The 27,880-nt window shown below is 35.2% G+C and overlaps 1 protein-coding gene across 1 annotated transcript in view; it reads right to left on the bottom strand.

Moving 5' to 3' along the window:
• The window catches only part of NetA (Netrin-A), a 258,589-nt gene that overhangs the window by 42,489 nt on the left and 188,220 nt on the right, over positions 1–27,880 (bottom strand). Inside the window, exon 4 of the mRNA XM_077431817.1 lies at positions 10,862–11,050. Coding sequence (XP_077287943.1) covers positions 10,862–11,050 — 189 coding nt within the window. The remainder of the gene's footprint in view (positions 1–10,861; positions 11,051–27,880) is intronic.

The raw sequence follows: 27,880 nt of genomic DNA, 5'->3' as shown, positions 1-27,880 counted from the left end.
GTGTAATATAATCTGCACTGGTAGGTGGTTTACCGTATACGATTGAGCTATTAATACTGGAGCGAGTTGCCACAGGTGGGTAGTAAAGCTCAATAGTGGGATTATGAGCTTATGAATTGTGCACAGGTTCGTGATGCATAAATTCACTTGCATGCAATGCAACAAAACCAGTCTCGATGGAGAGGAGTTAAGTTTCAATAATATTATTTCAAAACAATAATCTATAATTCACCTGACGAACAGTCAAAGCTCACCTGCCATCAACAAATATCTCAATGTTTCACGGCTACTGCACAACACAGCAGCCCACGTAAACGACAGATTGTATTCATACCATAGAGAAATGCACGTTTCGGCACGTGGAGACAAGTTTTGGCCGAGTGCAAGGCAAAATCGGCTCACATATCCAATACAGATCGCGACGATACGGCGCAATATTGCTTGCGTCGAGTCAATATTGTCACATGACGTTTCAGAAAATATTCATATGCGCATGCGCACTTTCTTTAGTATCGTGCACTCGCTTCTGTGACGTCACGTCTTGCGTGAATATTTCCAGTGAGTAAAGAATACTGGTTTTGCATGATACGTTACGGTGACACGTACAGCTGTATTGTATGAATAGATTATGTCGGCTACTGCTGTTAGGTCTACGCCACGTTAGATATGAATGTGTCTATACAAAATGTACTAAAAACTACATTTCGTAGTGTTGGTTACGTGCAGTTGCCGGTACGTTCTGTAGTAGTGTGAATTTCGACAAATTCTGACTGTAATACTATATTAAAATTTGAAAGAGTATGTATATATGAAGAAGGTAGGATTTAAAGTTCATATTAAACACTGCAACCGATTAATAATTTAAAAGAGTAGCATTATCTTTAATTTATACCAGAAAGGCCTAACAGGTAACCCCAATGCGCTTTCCTGGCCAGAAACATTGTACATTTAATACGAATATAATTGGTATTATACTGAGAGGCGCCGAGTTCGATCCCTTGAGCTGACCTCGATTGAAAAGAATTTTTCTGAGTATATCTGTAATGCTGCTGGTCAGACCAGGATTTGTGCTCCTGGTTGATCGTTTCCTATCAGAGTTTGCCAATTTTCTCTGATTTCATTGTTGAAACGATTCCCGATTAAAAATTGGCTAAAAATCCTTCCTACCCACTATGTCACCACTATTTGAGTATGATTAATGTAAATATTACAATAAAAATGTATGTACAATTCATAGATGTCTCGTTAATTGTCGAGTTTAAGTCAGTGTCTCGTAATTTAGCGACTTATATAATAAAAAATGCTGTATTGTTTGTAATTTGGCCAGGAAGGCGCATTGGGGTTTACCTGTAATGCCTTCCTGGTATGAAATTAAATAAAATAAATAAAATAATAGATTATACAAAGTACATAAATACATACATATCAATTAACGTTAATCCACAGAGACATTTATGGCCAAATATATAAATTTGCAGCATTTTATGCAATTCAGCGAAATTCGAGATTGCTGAAAACTTTGCGAGAAAATGGGTAAGGTTGCCAATTTTTTGGAACCGTTTCAATGAAAATCAGATAAATTGGCAAACTCTGCTAGGAAACGATCGACAGCAGAAACCAGTGAGATTTGAACCCGTGACCACTCTGTTCAAAGCATTAACCGCTGTTAACCACTAGTCTATCCTGCTGGTTATTATGGGCACACAAGGTCTTTCCTCTACTGAAATTGCATTATCTATTTTCAAAATAATTATTAGTAGTGAACATGAGCACCATTCCAGTTATACAAAATCTGCAAATACATATTCTATTGAAATATCACTTCTACTACCAATAGATTAGTCAAGGAAATGTGTTCGTTGGTAACCACGCTACCAGTCAATTTATGACGACACGGCTTTGAAGAGACGTTATTGGAGTTTCAACCATCATTTGAAACGGGAACAGGAACGGGAATGGGAATTGCATGCCTCAATCTGGCATTGCAACGCATGCCTCAATCTGGCATTGCAACGCATGCCGGGTTCATCTAGTAGTGAATAAGAGTAAGTCAAAGTTTAAGCTCATACTATTTTTGGGTTTGGTGCAAACGATCGACAAGCGCCAGACAGACTGAACCACAGATTAACTGGATGACTGCTTTAAATGCAATTCTCGACTTCACGAATGATAGATTGCACATCAGATGACGAGTAGCCTTTCGATGTGCACAGATGCAATTATTAAAATGGTAATTATTAAAATTGAGTTGGATCTTTCTGGCGACTTTAATAAGGCAAAATTCGGAACTAAAGTATCAGAAGCACAGAACGTATACAGGGTAGGTATGTCGGGACTTCGGGTAGATTTCGCTTAGTGTTAGTGCGAGCAGTGCGCACGCATAGGTACACGTGGTCGTTAATCTGTGGTTCAGTCTGTCTGGCGCTTTTCGATCGTTTGCACCGCATCGACTATTTTCCTACTTCAAAATTCTTAAATTTTTCTAGCCATTTTGGATTTAAAAGGTCCAAATACGGCTATCGAATGAAAATAAACATGAGCACCGCTGAGGCTGAACAAGGCATCTCCTCTACTTGTTACATTTTCACACAAATTCTCAAGATCACTTCTATGTTTGTACTTATTATGTAGAGGCACAGAACTTGCTCGTGTTTGGAAACTAGACCAAACCAACTAGTTGACAATCCCTGACATACCTCCACGGAGTCCACTTAGCAGGTCGAGCCGATTCAGGGCACGTCCTCTTTGTTTTATCAATGGGGTGAAAGGAAGAAGAGGCAAATCCCCCTCACCGCCCCCCACCCCCCACCCGCCCACTCACTCCCCATTACGAGAGCACATTTCATTTTCAATGAGACACATTCAGAGGCACACATCAATACAAACTGCATGCATAAAAAATAGTAGATACGTTGAAAAGCCAACCGGTGTATTGTGATACATATTATACGTACCTAAGGTCTCGATTTAGAGCCTTTCGGGTCCGGAGCGGTCACGAGCTCAGACCTCACGAACTTTTGTAGGTCTTTTGTGGAACACCGAGCCGGCAATTAATTCGCTCCGAAATAAAAGAAAGACTTGCGCAATACAATGTGTGTGTGTGTGTGTTTGAATGTGAACTCTCAACGGATTAAATCGTGTGATGGAATGACGTGAGTCTAAATTGGGACATTTGAATAGGGTGTAGTATGTATAATACTAGTGAGGAAGAGGATATTACAGGAAGGAGTGCTGTGAGAAGACAATTGACTCTTGCAGTGATGATGTGAGGAAGTTAAACTTTTGGGTATTGAATGCAAGAATATGAACTAATTTGTACTGAGAAATACATTTTAGATGGTACGTATGTACATAGAAGCAGTTGTGTCATTCAATTTCTGTACCAATGGGTTTCCGAGAAAAAAATCTTTGAATCTGCATAAACTGTAATTACAGTAACCGTTCTAACAACCGTAATATCAAATATCCTTATAAAAATGTTTGTTTTTGATGATGCTTGAGAAGTTTTTTATCATGTTTAAGTGAAGTCTGTACAGAAATGGTTCGAATTGTTTCGGGAAAAATAAACAATAAGTGAACATTCAAGCTCTAGATACTCCAGAAGACTCAAAATCACTGAATTTATCTGTTATATTTAAAGGACGGGTACTCATTAGGGCAATCTCAAAATACAATACGCGGTTCCATCAGTGTTCAAAGCAAAAGAGCGAAAAAAACAGGATTCTCTATGAAATTAAATCAATAGTAAAACCATCTTGCCCTTACGGGGCACCGTTCTTGAGTTATAAATTATAACTAAAGAACTTAAGTTAAAAATTATAACTTACAAATTGTAATTCAAAAACAAAAAAAGTAAAATTTAAACAATAAGGTTTTTAGTATTAAAAATTTTGAAGAAAAGATTTCCCAAAAACCCTTGGAAATCCACTAGAAGACAGCACTACATGGAAGTAAAAGTAAAATGAAAGTGTTGATTTCGGGGCAAGTAGAAGATGATTCCAGAAGTCCGATTCAAAAGGATAAGAAGGGAGGTTGTTTAGAGAAGACGAAAGTACATAGAGTGGGTAATTTAATTTAGTTATTATTTCATATTATATACATACATATACTATGTTGTACATATGTATAAATGAGGATTCAATTTTTTTGAAAACGTTCACAGACTAATCACAGTGTCTATTTGATGAATTCAACAGTTTATTCTCTAGTGTAAGTGTTGATATTGTTCAAGATAAAAGTAAAAATGTTCCAGAAGTTCTTTCTAAAGTATCAAACAACAAAAGTATCAATTCTTTTCGACAGGTTATTGACGAATTAGAAGACTCGAGTTTTCGAAAACTCAAAAATAGATACAAGAAAGGATTTGGATTTAATTTATAACGGGTCAAGACAGAAAGGAAAAAGTAGATACCCCACTCAATGAACCAAACAGTATGGAACTGCTCTCTAGCATAATTGTAATCAAGATAATACGTAAAAAAGGGAAACATTTGGGAAAGATCTATTAATGTAAAAGTAAGTATGTGTAAGCACAGTATAATTACATTCCGGAAAGTACCCAAGAGAATATATGTATGTACATATGCAGAAGGAAGTAAATTAGAAACGAGAAATACAAAATAAGATGTTTATACCCAGTTACATACATACATACATAGAATAGTGCATGAGAGATGACGATGATGAATACATACGTAATGTGCTTCGGCATTGTGAGGGTTAGATGAGGTATTGACGGTAGTTTTCGTTTACTTCCATGTCTAAATTATGGTCCATTGTCCCGCGTTTACGATGGCGTAATAAAAATTCCGATAAATAAAAAAACAATGGAGTCCAATCGATAGAAGGCAATAAATTAATTCATTGCCAGTACACGGTGGTACGATTGCAATACGAATTTCATAATACTATGGAACGATCGATGGCAATCTTATAGGAATTGGTTCGTTTTTATATGGGATAAATACAATACATATGTATTATGTATATGTAAGGTACATACATATTACGCATTGACTTTGTTGGGAAAGTTGTTTTTATTAACCCATTGATTTTCGTATGCAAACATTTGAATTATTGTGTGGTTGATTGTGTCTATTGAGATTTAAAATTCTAGTAATATAAAATAGATGTGTCATTATTCTGTAGAAATGCTGACATGTCATATAGAAAATTTATTACAAATGATGGCAATATGTAGGTCAATTCTTTAACCCTTTGAGTGCTGACGTCTTTTCTGTTTAAAGCCCGTCACGCTGAAAATTTCACCAACATTTCCAACCAGAATTATTTAGAAATCCAATAGAAAGCAGGTATAAAAATTGAAGCTAATCCGAACAAACCCTAGATCACTACCCTAGATAACTACCGCCGAGGATTTCGAGTTTTGTAAAGGGGTGTTTAGACTCTCTAATATACCTTGCGACAATATAAAATAAACAAAAGAAGTCTATCAATGAATGTATTTTTTAAAAACTAGTTCAATCTTCTTCATTGTTGTTAAAATGTAATGCTCACAATCTAAATGCCAAGCCACAATCTAAAATACTCGGCAGTTAGGGATTTCCATTGAGATATTCTGCCATGGTTATAAATCCAAAAATTACGGTGTAAACCAGCCTTTATAAACGTTAATACATGAATGACACGGATTACCCAAGTTCAATGCATTTTTTTTCAATGCTAACTGAAAAGGCTAAGCGGGTAGTATTCTCGCTTACTTTGTACATGCTCAAAATACAACGCCGATCGGCGTTTTTCAGGCCTATGGACTTTTTAGCAAAATGCCGATCGGCGTTGATCAGCATTCAAATGGTTAAGTGTTTTTTTTTTACCAATAGAGAGGTTGTGAGTTACATCTGATCGTTTGACTACCCCTGGTCTGGGGTGGGTGATCAAGGTGTGTTTAGACTCTCTAATATATATTGCAACAAATATATATTAGTCCAAAACTAGTTCCATTTCCTTCATTGTTGTTAAAATGTAATGCTCACAATCTAAATTGCAAGCCACAATCTAAAATACTGAGCAGTTAGGGATTTCCATCGGGAAATTCTGCTATGGTTATAAATTCAAAAATTCCGGTGTAAACCAGTCTTTATAAACATTGACACGGATTACACGACCCACGTTCAATGCATTTTTTTTCAATGCTAACTGAAAGGCTTAGGGCCGGGCCGCACCGTGCGACTTGCGAGCGACTTGGTTGAGGGCGACCAGACCAATGCATGCAGGTAGATGGGACATGCTACACCCGTCAACTTGTTTGTCGCACACATTTCCATACATTTTTTCGTGTCGCGCAACTAGTCGGCCGACAAAGTTGCACGGTGCGGCCCGGCCCTTAGCGGGCTTTATTCTTGCTTACTTTGTACATGTTAAAAATACAACGCCTATCGGCGTTTTTCAGGCCCATGGACTTGTTGACAAAACGCCGATGTGCGTTGGTCAGAATTCAAAGGGTTAATTCGAAGAAAATATATAATTTCAATTATTTATTTAATAGTGTTGTCCTACAGTGCGATATGGCCGTATACATGTATGTACATACACTCACTCTAAAAAAACCTGAACAGCTTCAATAGATCAAAAATTCAAAGTATCAAGATTGACCGACCAAAGTATATTCCCCCGCTCCTTATATATATGTACAGAGTGGACAAATTTGACGGATAATAATATAACAATTTATAAAATCGCCGATAAAGTCACCGTTTATAGATGGGGACGACCTTAAAAGGCGTCGATCATAATATTGATTTTTAACAAACGATCACGACTTTCCAATCGCTAACAGGCGCACACACACACACACTTAGAGCTCAAAAGTTGACCTGTGACCTGAGTGAGGACTCAATAACGAGAAGGGATCGGCTGACAATTAGGCGCGAATACCACACGCGACGATACCGTGTCAATTATTATTATTGCTGTATGACAACGAGTGTGATTTCAAAATGCAGTATAATGACCCCCCTGAGAGCAAGTCAGGTCGCATATTTGAAAGACACAACTGTATTCAAATTACGTATACCGCATCCTATGGTAAAGCAACTCTTTACATACATACACTATTCATATGTATTCATTCTTTATATAAATAATATATGACTTCAGTTTTAGGCAAATTTAGTGGCCTGGCGTTTCAGTGTCTTAAAGAAGGCTGGATACCCGAAACCTTAATTTTGTTGCCGTTCCTTTCTTCGATATATATATTGAGTGAATGTATATACTGAGTGAAGGCGACAATATATATATATATATATATATATATATATATATATATATATATATATATATATATATATATATATATATATATATATATATATATATATATATATATATTGAGTTAATTCTACAGTTGCGCTTCAACCAGATAATACTTATTTTAAATCGACAAAATCGAGGTTTCGTATTCTCCATTTTTCTTCTCCGAAGCTGGACCAATTTGAAAAAAAAAATCATCATCGGTATGAGAAAGATATTTTCTATGTTTGTGTGCTCGTATTTTATTTTAAAAATAAATCGTTAAATAAGCACGCTGGACTCTTTTCGTGGGTGTAAAAAAGAGGCGATTTTATAGATGTTTGGCGGCTCCTAGCTCCTATAAAAAATAACTAATCAAAAAAATAAAACCACAGAAACATGCCTATGGTGGATATTCATAGCATATTAAAAAATAAGCTCTCTAGTGCCATAATTGAGGAAGGGAGCAGTGTAATACGTTTGTATAGACAAGGCGCTGGTGTTCAGCCCTCTTAAGCTTGGTGTCTTATAATTTTGATGACTTGCAACTTCTACATATGTACATATATCGTAATTACTTTAGTATTAGATAATACACTTTTTATAACAAGGTTGTTATTAGTAGGATAGTCACAGTGCTATCCATTGTTCCATTGTTGTAAAACCTTTCGGCAAACCTTGAACAATGCATTTACAACCTTTGAACAATACGCGGCACCTATGCGCCATTGTTCATTTTTATGGTGAACCTTTTTTTTGCTCTCTAGCTTTGTAGTTTGCCCTGTTTCCTGTAAAATATCCCCAAAACGCCCTCTTTCCTGGAAAAAGCTCGCTCCACCGCCGAAGACTAGTTATTAGCTTCACTTCACTAATCGGTCTGGCGAACTTCCTATATTCTTCCGATCGCTTTGAAACTTTGGCATTTTGTGAGGTTTGGCCGCCGATAGAGATTTCAATTGCTTCCGCAAAATTTTGGAGAAGGCTCACCCAATGCCAATAGCCTTGTTTGTTTGACTTCCCCCCCCCCCCATTCGTTTTGTCAGTTTTAATTGTTTAAACGCTTGTAACTTTATAATTTTCTCACTATATCTGATAAAATATGCTTATAGGCTCTCATTATTTTTCTACATTAATGGTTTGTATAATGAAAAATGTTAATATTATAATGTTGACAATTCGATATGCGTGCTATGGCCAAAACGCTAACGGTAACTATTTGACGTCTCTGCTCGAACCAGTCGATCTTTGTTTTCAACTCTCTGATTTTGGCTTTTTGGATTGATTTTAGACTGAGAGCGTTTATTCGGAACTGCGATATTTAACGAACTTTATATTATACTATTTTTATAAGCCATTTGTTCATAGTGGTCAGTGTATTAAAACTCAAATGTTTGATAGCTTTATTATTTAGATTTTGATACCTTGTAAGCTATGGTATCTGTTATTTGAAGAATTATGTACAATTTTGATATCCACCAGCTTTCGTTCTCCATATATCTAACTAGTTATTTATTCATGGTTTTAGGTACTACTCAAATGTCCAGAAATTGTATCATACAAGTTAAATGTTTTACAGCTTTAATGTCTTTTGGCTACGATTTTGGTACCTTGCAAACTACATATAGTAAATATCTGTTATTTAAGTAATTGTAAAGAATTAAAATCATTCGGCTTTTTTACTACATATTCTTAGTATCGGGTAGTTCCAGTATATGAAAATATTTTGAGATGAATGAAAATTTACTGTATTACAGAGTCAATGTCTTAAAATTTAGATGTAAAAAAAAACATTTGAACCCTACAAATTAAATGATTATATCGATGGCTTGGTGCACAGATACATATGTATGTCTATTTTTACTTTTTAAATTTGTATCGAGTTTTAATTTTGTAGACGCTGGAATAATTCAGGTTTATCCTTTAATTTTCATTTATGTGGTATACATAAATTATCTTGAAAGGAAGAACCTGAATTATTCCAGCATCTTCAAATTTAAAATTCGATATACATTCAAAAATGGTCATACATATAATATCTGCGCACCAAGCCATCGATATGTCCTACAACTTTTCTTCAGGTCTTTCATATAAAATTTTGATATATTTGCAGGCTAGGATCTATGTTATTAGAATCTACACTGGAAATTTTAAATTACATATAATATATAATATATAAAAATGGAAGAAATGCACATATGTATGTATGTGGGCATGTTTGTATTTGGGTGTGTGGTGTTGCATCGACAAGTATGGAGATTTCAAAAAACAAACTTTAAAATAATTAAGAGCTATTATATCGATTTTGATTACGATGACATATGTATATTTGGTGTAGTATTTTAGAAAAAATGAAAAATTACTGGATTAAGATCTTGTAAGCTAAAGTATATCTTATTTGAATCTATTATATACTAGCTGAACCCTACATGCGTTGCAATGCCATAACGCATGCAATTCCCGTTCCCGTTCCCATTCCCGTTCTTGTTCCCGTTCCCGTTCCCGCTCCCGTTGCCGTTCTCGTTCCCATTCTCGTTCCCGTTCCCATTTGTCGGAAAAACGCAGGCAGCGAACACATTTGAAATTATTGCGTTGCAATGACACTCATTCCCATTTTTCCCGTTTACGTTCCCGTTTTTTCTTTTCAGTAATCTTCCCGGATACGCATACAACAAATCCTGAAAGTTCCATCGTAATCGGTTCAGTGGTTTAGGAGCCTATTTGAGACACACACACACAGCTTTGATATCTATTATTTTAATGTCTACCTACTACATACAGCTTTGATATCTATTATTTTAATGTCTTGATACCTTAACATCTTTGGGATTTAGATTTGTACTATTCTTAAGTGTCTTGATACTTCGTTACACAGTTTTAGAATTTAGTTTTCAGCAAGTTTTGTTTTCTAAAGCTTAAGGTATCACGTAGTAACTATTGAGATAAATCTATTAAACTTCAAAATTCTATATACAATCTTTGCATGTTAGTATCAAACGTGAATAAAGAGATTACTTACACACGATTGTGTACAAGTTTTCATATTCGGTTTGCTTATCGACTTAACTTATTAGACGAGCTCTCTCTTACCTGCTTCATAGTTTTGAAATATAAATATTGACCTTATTGCTCAGAGGCAATAAATTCAACATTCACTGTGGTATTTTTAAACAAAGCTCGACTGTTGCCTATGCGTTTGAAAAGATAACTTGTTGACAAACAATACACATTTTTGCAATATCTTGAAAATCGCCTACTGCATAGGTTGCGCAATAAATTTAAGACTACACACATATGTATGTATACACTTGCTTCAAGGAAAATGTTATTAAAATATGTAAAACCCGTCGATAGCATCTGCCGTCAGTGTGTCAGTATTGATTAATGGGATACGCGGATTGATTTTGGACAGTGTCGGAGGGCAGCTGCTGTCCAGCTCCAGAGAGTGGGTGGTCGAGGGGGTGGTGAGCATAAACGACGACAGATGTTGATACGAAATGGGTCCAATTTCGCCAATATGTGTGTATACTCCGTTATTGTGCCCCGGCAAGCACAATGCGAGCGAATATGTTGTTGGGAAATATGTATGTATGTATATAAAATTGCAGCTACTCACGTTTGCAGGCTTTGCGATGCGATATGGCCTTAGTGGGATCCCTGAAGTACCCTTCGCGACAGTAGTGACAGTGGCGACCTGCCGTGTAATGGCGACAGCGAAGGCACACTCCGCCAGAAACCCTGCCAGAGAGTTTGAAGAGTTCCATGTGGAAGCGGCATCGGCGAGCGTGTCCGTTGCAGTTGCATTCTGGAATAATCAAGAAAAAAAATGGTCAAAATCGAGCTATAAATGGCTATAATACGGCTTCTACGAGTTCTCTCCGCTGGTGAAGACCCACCCCCACTCTTCGGAAGAGGTGCGCAGAAGTAGCATTTAGTACACGATCTCAGCGTGCGCATCTTTTCCGTAGAGTGGGGGTACGGCTTCGAAAATCGAACTACCTCTACATACATACAATTCAAATATTTGTAGATTGTCGAATGAAAGTAATGTATTTGTATGTTTCGAAGAAATTTGTCTGTCATAAAAATCGCTGCCCACAATATTTGTATGGTGGTAAGTGATTTTATCATACCAAATTTCTCAATTTTTCTTTGATGACATTTTTTATCTGACGGTAATTTTTATTTAGTCAATGTAATACGTCATTGTTCTATATTTGAAGTTTCAACAAATTAAACAAATCGCACGATAATTATGGTAAAATCGAGTGTGAAAAGCCACGCATGATTTTAAGTACATAAATAGAGATTGTATTCAACATGTTGTTATAAATTTAAAGAGCGGACCAACTTTGCGCCGTTCTTTGTTCATTGTTCGCCGTGCCTTGTTCATTTTTATGATGAACCTTTTTTATGTTCTCTAGCTTTGTAGTTTGCCCTGTTTCCTGGAAAATAGACCCAAAACGCCCTGTTTCCTGGAAAAAGCACGCTTCCGGTCCTACCTCTAGTTATAATATTATATACCTATAGAAGTCTTGTGCCCGTTGATATTTCAATGGGTGGTTTCGGTAAGACGGAACCAAAGTCGCAACCAAATTCGCTACCGAAGTCACAACCGAAGTCGAAACCAAAATAGGTACCGGAATCAAAAACGGAACTGAAATATGAATCGGGAATTGGAATCGCAATCAAAACCGGAATCGGAATCTGAACTGGAACTGAAATAGGAAACGGGAATCGAAACTGAAATTAGAATTGGGAATCGGAACTGAAAACGGAATCGGAAATCGAAACTGAAATATAAAAAAATTGAATAGATGTATACATATACATATGTACATATGTATGTATGTTTTTTGCATGGACAACTATGGAGATAACAAAAAATAAATATTACAAATTCATAAAAATACAGAAAATCGCACTGTGAACACTGACAAAAACACAAATACACAAAGGCACATACATACACACACACACATGCTCATTTGTATGCGGACGGCCGGGTGAGCGTGCGGGGATGGAATGGAGATACTGTCCGGAAGGTCTGTGTATGTTAAAACTGCTAGCGACAATAGCACCGTGTATCAATTCCTTTCCAAAATCACCCAATGAATTATCTACAGCTACATAGGTGTAGAATTATCTAATTAGCTACATAATGTAGCTACAACTGTCAAACATTGACATCCCCCTCCTCCCGCATGTGCCCTGCTAGCACTTTCCATGAACACGAAACTGAATACCTATCAATTCACTATCACACAACTGTGATAGTCGGTTGCATTGGTGGTTCGGATAAAGTTAATCGAGACTTCCTAGTTTGAGAAGTACCCCTTCGAGATACTTACGAATCATAGAACCCAAGAGAGCAGTCGATAAACCTACATACATACATATAACGCATATGTGGATTCAACACCTTTGCAGAGTGTAGGATCGAGTGCTTGTGAAAGTCCATCTCTCCAAGTGGTACTCACGGGTACTTACCAGGTGCCGCACACGCACACTCTGGGTGGGTGACAAAGGTCACAGGTGTCTTGCTGGGATCCTCGAAGGTGCCATACCGGTATAGTGATTACGTTCGTGTCAAATGATGAGTTCGTTTGATGATGGATGCGCAGTGGGCGCGAGCTAATTACGAGACCCCGCGGGGATCCCCCTCACGCTCTCGTATCGTATTGTATATTATGTTTTCTGGGACTGTTTCCTCCTTCTCTGTTGGACGTGCTTGCTTAATGGAATGTCAATTTTGTTTTATTTTTTCGTTTCCGGAAAAGTCGCTTCGGATTTGATTCAAATCGGTCCAATCGCAGCGATGTGACAGCGTGGTGTATTAATAGTGCACAAGGCTGGAGCGAAAAATATAAATTTTGAACCTAATGGAAAACTTGCATCAAAGTATCCCGTATCAAAGGAACGTCAAATAAAAAAAAATCATTGATTTTAAACAATGTCCTGCGCCTCCAACCAAACGTTTTACATATATCGATAAAAGTAAAGAAAAAAGTGGATTTTTTTAATATCTTTTTTTTAAAGAACAGTTTCTATATTTATAAAAATATAGAGTGAAAAAAGAAAAAGTTATAGGCATTGAAACAATTAAAATCTGACATAGCGAGAAGGGAACACCGGTGAGATAAGATGTATCTGAAATAGTTTTAGTCCTATTTATTACCCGGTACTAGTGACCGGAGCCTGAGGGGGCCGTGTATTGTTCAATGGTTGTAAATGCATTGTTAAAGGTTTGCCGAACAATGGATAGCACTGTGACTATCCTACCTCTACCCGGTACAGACCACTCAGTAGTTATTTACAACTTGAAACTGACCCCCATTCGAAGAGACGTCAATCACTAAATGTGAAATCTGACACAATTGGCCATAAGACAATATTTAGTGGTTAGATAGAGTTAGAGAGAACTTTTCAGAAAATAATCATTTTTTTCATGGTCGTGTCATTCATTTTAATATATAAGTTTTTGAGAGCTTTCTTTGGGTATCTTCTATCTTTAGTTTAAACACAAAATATGCCGAAGAAATATGTAAATTTTATAAAATATACGCAGACCAAAATATTGCAGCAAATTTACAATATTTGAGCTATATGTATAATATATATTTTATTTATTATTAAATAGCAAATTGCTAATGAATTATTTCGCAATTGACAATTTTAAACTAAAACTAACAACCATAATATAACATAGTTAAAAAAATTAACAAAACTATAGTTAGTAACCCTAAAATAATATAATATAATTCCAAACATAGCATTTTATTAAACTTACATATATGTATTATATAATTACTTCGTCTTCCACAGAGGTATTCATTAACATCTTTCATGAAAGCACCAATGTTACTAGCACCTCTAATGCTCTCAGGAAGGGAATTGTATATTTGAACACCTCTGTGGAAAACACTTCCTGCAGTTTTTAGCTTTCTTAACTCTGCCTTTAATTAATTTATTCCTATTTCTAGTTTTATAATTATGTATAGCTCTATTCCTAACTATATGATTATTAAAATATTTGGGTATTAGATTCTTCTCTAACTTATATACAAATTTTAAAGTGCTTAATTTAAGACTATTTCTAATATGCAACCATTTCAATTAATCCAACATACCTATAACATTCTTACGTTTCCTCGCATTATGTATATGCATTAAAATTTTCTGTTCCAAAATAAGCATCTCCCATGTGACTATCACCCACTTGTGCGTCGCCCAGTTGACGCGTATAAATATTAGCTTACTTTACTACAAATCCGCTAGACACTGTGCTAGATGCCAAGCGTCCAATTAAAAATGTGGGTTTTAACTTAACATAATACAAAATCTGTGAAGTAGATTATTGTAATTGGCTATAAAAATCATTTTATCGTCTATGAAACGTCGACTAATATAAAATAAGTGCAGGAATGAAAAAAATGGCGGCTGAAGCAGAGCCGTTATTCCCAGGCGGATATCATTCTCACACTGAGCGTGGTATGTGCTGAATTATTCTTCTCTCTTGCATCTGTGAGCAATTATACAAGGGGCTTATCGCGAAAACAATTATTTCTACATATGTACACTTTCAAAATAATTAAATGACTCTCATTTTATCATAACTGTGTTCTCTAGGATTTTTCTTATAAATTAGACCTGTTTTTAATAATTATATTCCTTGTTTTTGTATTTATTTTCTTGCTTATATTTGTTTATATATGCGTTGCGCGATTTTTTCGCCGCGCTATTTTGTCCCCGCGATTTTGTTCTGCGCGGTTTTGTCGGGACACCCAATCACTCGCCGAATTGAATTTACCGTCATTTTTGATGGCATTCAAAAATTAAAAAAAAAGTGAAAACAAAACAATGATAAAATTTCGGCAATACATCAACAGTAAATACGATACAGATTCCGTTTGACAATTTAGCTACTGCGTTCGTATGGCGGGGAAATAATTTAATATTAGAATTTGTCAGGCGTACAATTTTCCCGAAACACACGAGCGAATGCTTTTCATATTAAATTTTTCAGCAATTTCGTGTACATGATGTGTATGCATTTTATGAGAATTTAATTTTTTCTCGGAGCACTCGAGTTAGGTTTTGATTAAACGTACCTACGTATTATTGCATCAAAACATTGTGTTTTTTATTACGTTACAGACTGTACAAGAAAATAACACGTTTCTCACAATGAGAACGAGAATGCCTTAAAAACATTTTCCGTTCTCGTTTTAATTAAAGGGCTCTTTTGTTAGTGTGGACCACCGCCGACAGCCCCCACGGTTATGGGTAAAAGATCTTCCATTGTTCATCTTAACTAATTAATTCAAATTGGAAATAAAACGGACGTGGAAACTATTTGGGATTCGCCCTAAATAGTTACAAATAAAAGAAACAATACAAACCATATTCAATTAAAGCTCTAGACACGTCTTAAGATATGCAAGTCTATCGTAGGGTTTCCGGGTAAGACGTTTGTCATAGGTAGAGATGCTACGACAGATTATTTATTTTTTACAATTTCGCCATAGTGACATTACAGATTAGCTCCAGGTCGTCACTATGGCTAATTACAGGAACAATATACAGGAACCGTTTCAATGAAAATCATAAAAATTGGCAAACTCTGAAAGGAAACGATCGATCTGAGTCAATAACCAAAGTCTGGCCAACAGCTAGTAGTGGGAATCAAACTGTGACCACTCCGTTCAAAAGCATAATATGCTATAACCACTAGTCCACGCTGCTGGTTATTTGTAAAATACTGTAACGTAGAGATTACGTAATTGGTGCTCGTGGACCGCTAATTTACCATCACAGCCTGATCACGCGTTCGCGCCAAAAAGGCCTCGACCAATGAGCAGGCTGGATACAACAGCCAATAAAGTATCACGACCCATCGACCAATGACCTATATGTGCTGAGAGCACACGCTGTGTTTAAATTTAAAGCGGTTTTGTTCCGTGCATTCATTAAGAGCTGGCTGGTCGACGTATCAAGAATAATAAACTACTTACACCACTACTCGCTTTATCTTTCACTCAGATCTCATAAACCCTTCTACACTTCCACGCCCCAATATTTATTTCGAATCATACAAAATTACATACAATTTCACCATAGTGACATTACAAATTAGCTCCAGGTCGTCACTATGCCTAATTTATTACAAGACATTGAAAATTCATAATTAACGAGACATCTAAATACATAATTATTACATACATACACATGTAAATCGAAACAATACCTGACATCTATGGTCAGATATTACAAACATCGTATACATACGATTGATAACATTTTTCATGTAACAATACGAATTGTAATACATACATGGTAAAAAATCTGGCGAAATCTGAGATATAACAATAACCCAAGGTTTGCAACAGAAAATTGGGAAGGAAAAGCCAATTTTACAGGAACAGTTTCAATGAAAATCAGAAAAATTGTCAAATTCTGATAAGAAATGATCGACGAGACTCTTAGTGGGAATCGAACCCGTGACATCAAGCACAAAAGAATTCAATACTGATTACTAGACCACGCTGCTAGTTAAATCAAGATATAAATGTCTCCAGGTTTTACCAGTAGAGAGGTCGTGGGTCTGATTTAAAAAAAATTGATTATTAAAAAATTATTGATTCCAATGCTTATATATTTTGAGTTCAAGATTGTAAAAGCCAAAAATATATATTAAAATTGTGCATTTTTAACGCTTATATCTCATAAGTAGAGATCGGCGTTGGGACGATACTCTTTGCACAAAAAATGGTTCACTTGTCAATTTATTACTACGCTTTTTTGCTCTCTTGTTTTGTAAACTAATCGAGCGATCTATTGTTATTTGACAAGCACCTAGCCAACTCCGAAGGCTATTCATAAATGAAACAAATGCAACAAAAATCATTGTCATATTCGAATTTAATGAGTCAAGTCTTAATAAAGATTGATTAGTTTCCGCTTAGGTACAAAAAATGTAAGTAAAAATGGTGATTTTTTGTTGCTCAGTTAACGTTATCAAACCCAAATCAAACATTTCGTATTAGAGGTTGCCAATTTATCTAATTTAATTGTCGTAATGGTTACAATCAAATCAGCATCCCTCCTTCTTTCGAAAATTTGGCTATTTCGAATTTGTTGATTGTTTCAGGCATACTTTTGCTTACGGTTTTTTTAAATTCACAAATTCTGCTCAAATATTTGCATGATATCGACATTTTTCAACTTTTCATTTAACAATTTTTTATGGTTTACATTTTAAATGGATCAAATTGTCACATGAGAATTGTTTTATTTTAAATATAGCCTAGAATAAAACCAGCGCTGATCTATTGTATTTAAAATGGGCGGTCCAACTTTGGGTTGCATCATAAGTGGATCATTCAAGCGTTGTGTAATACATTTCGTACAAATAATCTGTCATATAGACCGTTGCAGTATTACACGCCGTAATGTCTCGTTCACGATACAGTTCCAAAAGAGGTCGAAACTCGAATCGATTGCGAAATCATCGTGTGAGAATCGTTTGACATGAGAATTTTTCAATTGTGCGATGATTCATGTCCGGGTAAGACCATAATCGGAAAACGATCGTTGGCCATATTTGAAATACAAGCAGGCAAAGTGTGAGAAACTTACTCTACGTATAGTGGATACATATGTATTATATGTATGGATACACTTTTGGAAAGTCGCGGTTCAACGAATTATTAAATACAGACGAGGGATTGGGGGGGCGGACACCCCTCAGATTGGAATTAATATGATTTTAATTAACAATCCCCCTCCTGTCCTGCCATCTTTATTTCCCCCTACTGAGGATGATATTGAAAAGATTCGTGGAAGAAGGGCGTATGCGACCTTGGGGTGTCCAGGTTGAATTTATCTTGTTGAATTTTAGTCTATTTACATGTGGCAAAAATGAAAAGTGTTTCGTCCCACCATGTAAAAAGCAATTCAAAATTTTTTGGTGTCAGAAGTGGGATAGCTATTTTAAAAACGTTTTTTTAATCTCTTAATGATTTCAGCCAGCAGGAATGGCAAAATATAACGGTAAAATATATCTTTTGATCGAATCATTTACCGCTTAGTACGTTTCGATAAAAATTTTGACACAAAAAACCTATCCCTATAAAAGTGGTAAAGTGAAAAATTAGCGAAATTAGCTTATAAATTACGAAAAAAATATGTAAAAAAAAAGTATATTTTTGACTTTTAAAATTCGCTAGATAATTAATTATAAGTATTTAAAAACAATAAAAAATCACAATCAATATAAAAAACATGTGACTATTGATTCTAATATTTACTTTTGGAACAAGAATACTAGATTGTGAATTAAATACTGCAAAAGGCAAAAATCTGTAAAAATTACCCACATTTTTAAACGCTATATCTCTTAAACGAGAGCTAGCCAACAAAAATCATTGATTTAGTAAAGAATGTCTTAGTAAAGTCAGTGACTTGGTAAAGAAGAAATTCAATGACTTACTCAAGATATGCTATTTATATGGACTTTGATTTTTGTATATTTATTCTCAACGACATATGTACATATGTACAAGTACAATATTTAAACTAAATGGTATATTCTAAGCAATTTATTATTTCAAACTTTTTTCAAATCAAATACATAAAGAGTAAGGCATTTATATTGTACTAGTAACCACATGCACGCATTCGTGCGCAAAACTGACAAAAACTGTGCATAGTCGTTGTGGCGTCTGTACGAACAATCAGTGTGACAAATAGTCATTTTTTATATGTTTCAACCCGGAATCTTTAATGGTCTGTCCAAATAAGGACAAAAGGCGCGCACGGAGACGAAGGACGCGGCCAAAGACACAAGTGGCATCAACAGAGCACCTTTACCAAATATGCACATCACATATGTTATAAAGCAACTAACTCTAGATCTGCTCAATTTAAAAAGCAATTAAGACTTCGCAAAGTTTTGACAGGTGACTGATCTGCTTCGAGCGCTGACGTCGCCATTTTGTATATCGTATTTAATTAACACTTACTCAAATTGATAGTGTGACGTTACATTATTAAGCAATCTACGAGAGAAATTAGATGCTTAATGGGTAGCGGGTAGGTATGATGAGTTAGTGATGAGATGTGGTCTGCATCCAGACTAGGGAGACTTCTGCAATACGTGTGTATGTATGTGTACTTGGTATATCCCACTCCCCAAGTCTGGCGAAATCGGTGCCTTATTGCCCTTAGGGCTTTCGAAGGGGAAGAGTGAACTTAGACTTAATATAAATACATCATGAGGTGGACCATGAAATTCATAAATTTTCGAATGAAAACGATCTTGGACTGAGCTGTGGCCTGAAGTTAGACAGAGCCGTGATCATTAAAAGTTTTTGGAAGGCAGCCTTAAGAGTCGATATAGTGAGGTTTATTCGTATATTAATATAATTTTTTTTAGAGCGGAGGCTCTGATACTACAATGCAATGGTTCCACGACAGAACGATCACAGACAAAATGCTCACACTACAGAAAGTTTACGTACAAAGAGTTCCGAGCGACAGATTTATGCATCCACGAAACGTACATATGTATGTGTATTACACGTTCTGTCGTTTCGTTTCCGTGTCGTGTCGTAAGCATCGTTTCCAAGAACATACTGCCGTGGACATTATGTCGTTAAGCGTTTGGACGTGACACCGATTTTTGTATATATCAAATTTGGTGGTTTTAAATCGAATACTATGAATTTTTATGGCGAAGAAAACAAACAAAAAACATCTTTATGTTTCTTACTTGATCTGGTACTTGATGTTACGAGTTCGATTCCCGCTAAGTCTCGCTATTGGCCAGACCTTGATTTATCAAGGTCGATCGTTTCTTATCAGAATTTGTCAATTTTTCTGATTTTCATTGAAACGATTCCTTCCCAATTTTCCGTTGCGAACCTTTAGTTATTATTATATCTTAGGTTTCGCCATATTCCTCACCATAGATGTCTCTGTGGTTGTTTATCGAATATAAAATTCGTATTGTTACATGCAAGTTATTTATCGTATTAATCTGTTCCAACAAATCGGCAACCCTATCCCATATTTCACAAAATTCGAGTTGACAGCATCTCGAATTCACTGATTAAATTAAATTCGCTATAAAATGCTGTAAACTTTTCCATTAATGTATAGCAAATTTCGACTTTTTCAGCATCACGAAATTCGACAATTTGTAAAAATGCAAAGTTTATCCATAGATTTGTTTGTGATACTTTGTGAAATTACACTATAAATTGTTTATTAATGTTTATAATTGGCCAGGAAGGCGCATTGAAGTTAACCTGTTAGGCATTTCTAGTATATACGTATATGAATGTAAAAAATAAATTTCGAATTTTTAAGGATTGAACCTTTCGGCCATTGGGTTCATAAGTTTTGTTCGTACCGGTTAAATTTAAAGTTAGTTAACCAGTTTGTTGAACCGATTACAGCTATATGTATTTTTGAACCGGTTTTAAAAATCAAATCGATTGTGTTGAATCTTTATTTTAATATTATAGATATTTTCAACTATAGTAATTTTTAGCCATTGGTGCAAAGTGTTAATTCACTATGGTCTAATTTATTTATAAAATAAATAAATAAAAAAAATCGAATGATTTAAATTAAATTGATTTTATAATGAAATGTGTTGCATTCAACCGGTTCAACGAAAACGAATTAGTTGCGTTGAATCGGTTAAAAACCTAAGCTAGTTTAATTGAACCGGACGTAAAATCGAATTGAATCATACATACATAAAATCAAATAAGTTGAACTAAACTGGTCATGAAATCAAATTGTAAAATAAAATGAATTGATTTGAACCGGTTAAAAAATTAAATTGATTGTAATGAACCGGTTCAAAATTAAATTGATCAGGTCGAACTACATGCATATGTAGCTTCGATTAAAATTATTAAAGTCAATATACGTAATTGCATATCGTAATCACACTCAACTACTAGATTCAGAATCTAAGCAAATCGATACAAGCAACATTAGAGCTCGTAATTAAAAGTCAAGCGAGTTTAATTCAATCGAAATTTCTTATAACATATACCACGATATCAAACTTAAAACAATTAACAAGAACACCCAACTTTACGATATAAACTTCCAAATACGCACCTCTATATATATTTTTTACAAATAAAAAAGTAGGCGCGCCTGCGGCTCAATTTCAAAGTTGAGAAACTTGCGAATTTCAAAGTTGGCCAAAAAACAACGACGCATCGTGCGAAAGGCTTCAGATGGCGGGGCAAAAACTGAAATTTTCCACCCCATTTTCACCCCCCCCCCCCCTATTTCCACCCACCCACCCACCGCCGATCAAAGTTATGACCGGGAAATCCCTAGTTTAATTACGAGGGGCGTTCGAGGAATGTGTCACCTAACAAATGGCCTCACCCGTAAACAATCTCACCCCCCATCACCCCCCCCCTCTACCCCCTCGATTTCACCCTTAACAAGAAGCGCTACAAAACGAATATCACTTTTCAAATCAAATAAGCACACCGGTATCGTGTTTGTCCCGTTCCAGCCAGCGCAGATAATCCCCGTCGCTCTTATCTAACTCATAATATACACACCCAGAAGATTTCTAAAGACGAAGAGGATGGGGAAGAGTGGGAGGATTTCAATGAGTGTATCTTGATTGGGTATCAAGTGTAATGTCAATACGAACACTGTGCGTTACATACATATAATAGTCATTGTTAATCTCCTTAAGGTCTTTTGAACCATTTGAAGTCTAAATGGTACGTTTAATACCGATTGAATGAAATGAATTTACTATATATGTATTTACATATGTACAACTACGAAAATTCCCAGCTATGTTTGATTGAATATTTATTTATTAATTTTTGTAAAATTTACAGTTTAATTAATTACAAATGATAATAAAATACATATGATTATTGAAAGATAAACCATTTTTAAATTTTCGCATATAGATGAGAGAAATAAATGCTATTTTTTTAATATTTAATTTAAATTTAAATATTAAAAAAATAGCAACAGAAAAAGAAATAATAATATTGACAACCGTAGTACCAATGATAGTAGTAAAAATTAATAATATAAGAATTGTAAATAGGTTTTTGAGCTTTTTTTCCTATTATGCTGTACATTAACATATAATATAATATTATACTATGATTACTAACCAAATTAAATTAAATTGGAAAATAGAAAATGATCGCTATTAAAATAGATATGACATGTATTGTGAACATAATTTTGTTATAATAAAAAGCATTTAAAAATCAAAAATCAAAAATAATAATAATATCCTAGATTACAATTATAATAATAAACTATCAATAATAATTATTATAATTCCAATTAAGTAAATTAACAAAAAAGTAAAGTAAAATAATTAATATAATACATATATAAATGAAATATGTATGCAAATATTTCTGGTGATTGAAAATCTGATGGAAATTCTTTAAGCAGATAATTCGCCTATACTTGGAAAAGTTGCTGAAATAAACCATATTATTGTGAACCGGTTTTTTTAATTATTATGAAACAAAAGTAAGACAATTTTTTTTCATGTTAAAACGTTTACTTTTTCAGTTACCTGTTGAATTTCTTGTAATTTACTGGTAATGAAATTTAGTTTTTCGCCGTAAACATTTATAAACAATATGAAACATTGATACGGTTAACTTCCTAAATATCAGCACATTTAACTGGTTCAGAAGCAATGTTTTAACCGATTAAAAAAACGTAAATCCTTAAGAACGATTCTTTCGTTGGATACTTGTATATATATTTTTCAATCAGTTCAATTGTGAATTTTATCATATTGAACCGGTTAAACAGTAAATAATATCGAATTGAATCGGTTGAACAGTTAATAATCGTATTGAACCGGTTCAACTATAAATTATATCACTTTGAACCGGTTCAAAGGTAAAATTTATGTATTCAAACCGATTGACAGATCGAATTTTCACTAAGAACCGGTTCAACAATAAGTTATATCGCTTCGAACCAGTTCAAAGGTAAATTTTATTTCTTTAAACCGATTTATTGATGAAATTGTCACAACGAACATAGCGAAATTGTCAACGGTATAAATTGACGTCACCAATAATTTCCTGTGACTAGTGACGTCACAAGAAATTATTCGTCTAATCATTATAAACTGTGCAAATTTGAACCGGTCAGTTGCCTAAAATCCCCAGAATAAGGCAGTGCACCAAAGCAGGCAGAATATCTGATGTATAGTTCCAACGATCGCTTAGTAATACTATGGACCGATTACATTGTCATATTGAACCGGTTCAACGACATAGCCTAACGCCACCAAACAGTTACTATACTAAGCGGGGTAAATTGAACCGGTCAATCAATAAAGCTGTCCAAAATGAAGCAGTCAAATAGAGCATGCATGGTTTTAGTCATTGGTGAAAATTTAGTCACAGCCATGCTGAAAATTTTGCCAAAATTTCGAACTAGAATTATTTAGAAATCCAATAAAATGCAGGTATAAAAATATTGTAGCTAATCCAAAAAAACCCTAGATAACTACAGCCGAGGATTTCGAGTTTTGTAAAGGTGTGTTTAGGCTCTCTAATATATGTATCAAAACAAAATAAATCTAATGAATCTATTTTTCCAAAACTAGTTCCATCTTCTTCATTGCTGTTTAAATGTGATGCTCACAATCTAAATTCCAAGCCACAATCTAAAATACTCAGCAGTTACGGATTTCCATCGGGAAATTCTGCTATGGTTATAAATTCAGAAATTCCGGTGTAAACCAGTCTTGATAAACGTTGACAAATGAATGACACCTGGAAAGGCTTAGCGGGTAATATTATTGTTTACTTTGCACATGCTCAAAATACTACGCCTATCGGCGTTTTTTAGACTTGTTGGAAAAACCCCGATCGGCGTTGGTCAGCATTCAAAGGGTTAACTGTGCTAATTTGAATTAGTCATTCACTGAAAATAGCCAGAATGAAGCAGTTCTACATATGTAGATCACAGATAGAAAAAGTCTCCAATAGTCGTTCAGTTAACCTTCAATCTGACAGTTGAGAGGTCAATATTTATACATCTTCCTAAAGATCAAACGAACAGTGAAACTGCACGTCACACGAAACTGTCAGATTCGTTCACTGCGCTACAGGATGGCTCGACAATAACGCGCACACAAACAATAATGATTCGACCGTGAAATGCGGAATTCTCCGTTTCGCAGAGTCGCAATTTAAAACAATAATGAATGCCGAAGGGGTGTCTCGTATTCTATCCACCTCTTATAGAGGGTGGGGGGGGTGGGCTAGCTGCTAATGTGCACCACCCTCGTCCCCTTTCCCTCTCGGTCGCCCCTGTTGACTTAAAGGGCATAAAATTTAATCTAAATCGGTGGGGCGTAGGGCGTTTATCCGTCCTAGGAATTAAAATATTGTTCTCCATTAATGGCTTCGCTTTGTTTCGAGCCCGTAAGATATGTTGCTATTCAGATTTCACTCCCAAATGCATCCTATTATACTCGTATCATACCTGTATGTATGTATATACAGTTAAATGTATTTTGTCATTGTATATACATATATACGTACCCAATTCAAAACAACCTATTCAAATGGGCTCCCCAAATTCTCAAAACTAGAAATTGGATTCAGAGCTATACAAGCTAAAAATCAGCTAATAACTAATAATGATTTGCTTTAAGAATGGTTTGTCAATGTATGATTGTCCATAAATGAGTTTATGTATTTACAGAAATGAACTTTTCAATCATCAGATAAATTAAATCAGCTGATTACTAAAAATAATTGTATGTGATGTATGTATGTAAGCTTATTGTAAAAAACTAAATGTATGTAAGCTTATTGTAAATCATATTAACAATTAGATACAATATAACTTCTTATTGAATACTTATCTCGCAGATAAAACTCCGTGAAGAGATATATTTTTAGCCGTAAAATGTCAGATTTGACATATTTGGCCATAAAGCAATATATATCGTGTATTACACTACATGAAGCTAGACGCCAAATTTGAAATTTATATATACATGTGAGAGAAACTATAAATATTTAAATATTAGAGATAACGAGAACCTATAGAGCAAATTTTATAAAATATAGAGTGAATTATAGGCGCTTAAACAATTAAAATCTGTAATGGGCATATCAAGGCGAAAAGGTTAGAAGACAGTATAACGCGGTTGACGTCGGCGTAGTAGACGTCAGGCACCTCGATGAGCTCGAAATTTGAAACCCGTTGTATACGATATTTTATCTCCAACGTAATGGCAGACGATACATTAACGTATATTGATGACCAAAATGAGCAATATGGCAAAGTATGAAAACGATCGGATAAGAGATTAGAGATAAAAAAAATGACCACTGACACGAAAGCCATGTGAAACGTAAAGGAGGTAAGTAATAAAAATGAGCTCTACATGAACCGAAAAATTGGGTTTGAAAAATTGGATGGAAAACACTATGCGGCCGCTGACTCATATTTGTATCATGTTGGGTGGACAACGCTTACTGGCCGCTGATACATACATATGTATATGATTCACGACTGCGTGAATATATTTTTCGTGCAGAATATATTTTTCAGTCCGATGATATATATTTGTATCACGTTTTCGTCATAAACGAAAACGTGATACAAAATTGTATCATCGGCCACAAACGATTGACGCAAACGTGATACAAAAATATATCAGCTGACTGAAACAGTTCGCGCAGTCGTAAATCATATATGTACCAGCGGGCCACTAAGCGTTGTACACCCAACATGATACAAATATGAGTCAGCGGTCGCCATCGTGCTAAAATAAATACTATGAATATTAGTTAAGTTTTAGTGGAAGGTTACATATTACAACGAAAGTAATGCCATTTTGACCGATCCTGATAGTTTTCAGCATTTTCGGTCGACCCCCCATGGCGTGAAGATCTGCTTCTCATATTTGAGTCCAGCTCTATACGTTTGTGAAAAATTCCACTTAGGTTGGAGTTTGTATCATTTGTCAGTCTGTTCCAAAATCCAATGTAGAAATATTGTTTTATCTACGACTCATATGTCATTATTAGACATCGGATAAGCACTGAAGCAGTATCAAAACGAACACAAAAATTGTCTAGACTAGATCGTTAAAAAGTATAGCATCTGTACCAATTTAATGATATTGTTTCATCTCTATGTAACTAGTGTCATGATTAGACATCGGATAGGCACTGTAGCAGAATCGAAAAGATCCATAAAAATATTCTCCATAAGAGCTGAACTGGGTTCTTAGAATAAATTTAATAATTACAGTATTTTGTATAGAATGTTAAATAATTACAGTATATAATTCGGTCACAGTCATTGATGTATAATACACATAGATGGGCCCTGACGTGTGATTTTGGTCGGAGATCTTGTCTTCACTACCTGAGGGGTTTAACTAGCGGGGAAGTTGGGAAAAAAATGTTTTTTTTCCTACGACGCAGCGGTACCTACCTACTTAGTAAGAGAAACTGTGCATGCGCCATGTATTTTGCATGCGCCAAAAGGGAGACCAGTATAAGACGTGAGGGCGGATCTAGTGTATTATACATCAATGGTCACAGTATAAAATTTCTATGAGAAATTTGATTTCATACTACTTTCGACTTATTTCCGAATCTACTAGCTCTACATATTCTAGCGGGCTTTCGACAATGTCCGATCTTACCAAACAACAAATATGATATTAAACAAGTACACTGAACAAACACAAATACGCACCGAACCGCTTTGATGAGACTTCTGTAAGCAAACACTAGGTGGAGTTTCGATAAAATACTCGGATCTCGCTCTATTTGATTTGTTTGGCGAGGGTGACCACCGACGCGTCAGTCCCGCGGGAAACGTGACTGGCATCTCTTTGAACGCTAAATTCTGATATAAATACATACATAGGTACATAGAGATACGAGACTTAGGGGTTGGGCCACCCTGCTGACCATCGCGTTGACCCGAGTGTACTTCGGGGAGGATGTCTTGTGAGGTAAAAAGTGCACACTCAACTTCTACGTCAACCGAACGTCTCAACTGAAATCTAATCCACATCTCGACGAAAAATAAGATTTTCCATTTTCTAAAGGTACAGGAAAAACGTCATGGGAAAAATAGCGGTTGAATGTGTGTGTGTGTTTGAGATATTTCAAATCATAACTGCAACGGTATCGCAATGTAAAGACAACTTCGAAATTTCTATGTGGAAAGAACCCCATTTATAGTACGTACATTTTAGAAATATACTCTTTATATAAAATTTAAACCGCGTTTATTTAATACATCGTGCATCCTTGTAGGATATACATCTTGCATCCTGCTCTTGTATATATGTAATTTACTTCATATCCCACTTGCTAGCGAGCAAGATGCAAAGCTGCAGTTACATGATGTTGAAATGCTACCAGGTGAGATGATAATTTAATCTTTTAAATTAATTTTTCCAAGATCGAAACCTATTCTATTGAAAATTTAAGGTCTTAAATTGGAAGGGTAAACATTTTCATCATCATTTTGGATTTTGGAAGAATATGAGGTTGCCAATTTGGTGGAGTCGTTTCAATGAAATCAGATTTGCGAACTCATATATTCA

Source organism: Arctopsyche grandis, chromosome 6 (genome assembly GCF_051622035.1).
Source record: "Arctopsyche grandis isolate Sample6627 chromosome 6, ASM5162203v2, whole genome shotgun sequence".
In the NCBI taxonomy this organism is placed as follows: Eukaryota; Metazoa; Arthropoda; class Insecta; order Trichoptera; family Hydropsychidae; genus Arctopsyche; species Arctopsyche grandis.
This window is presented reverse-complemented; position numbering and strand designations above follow the sequence as displayed.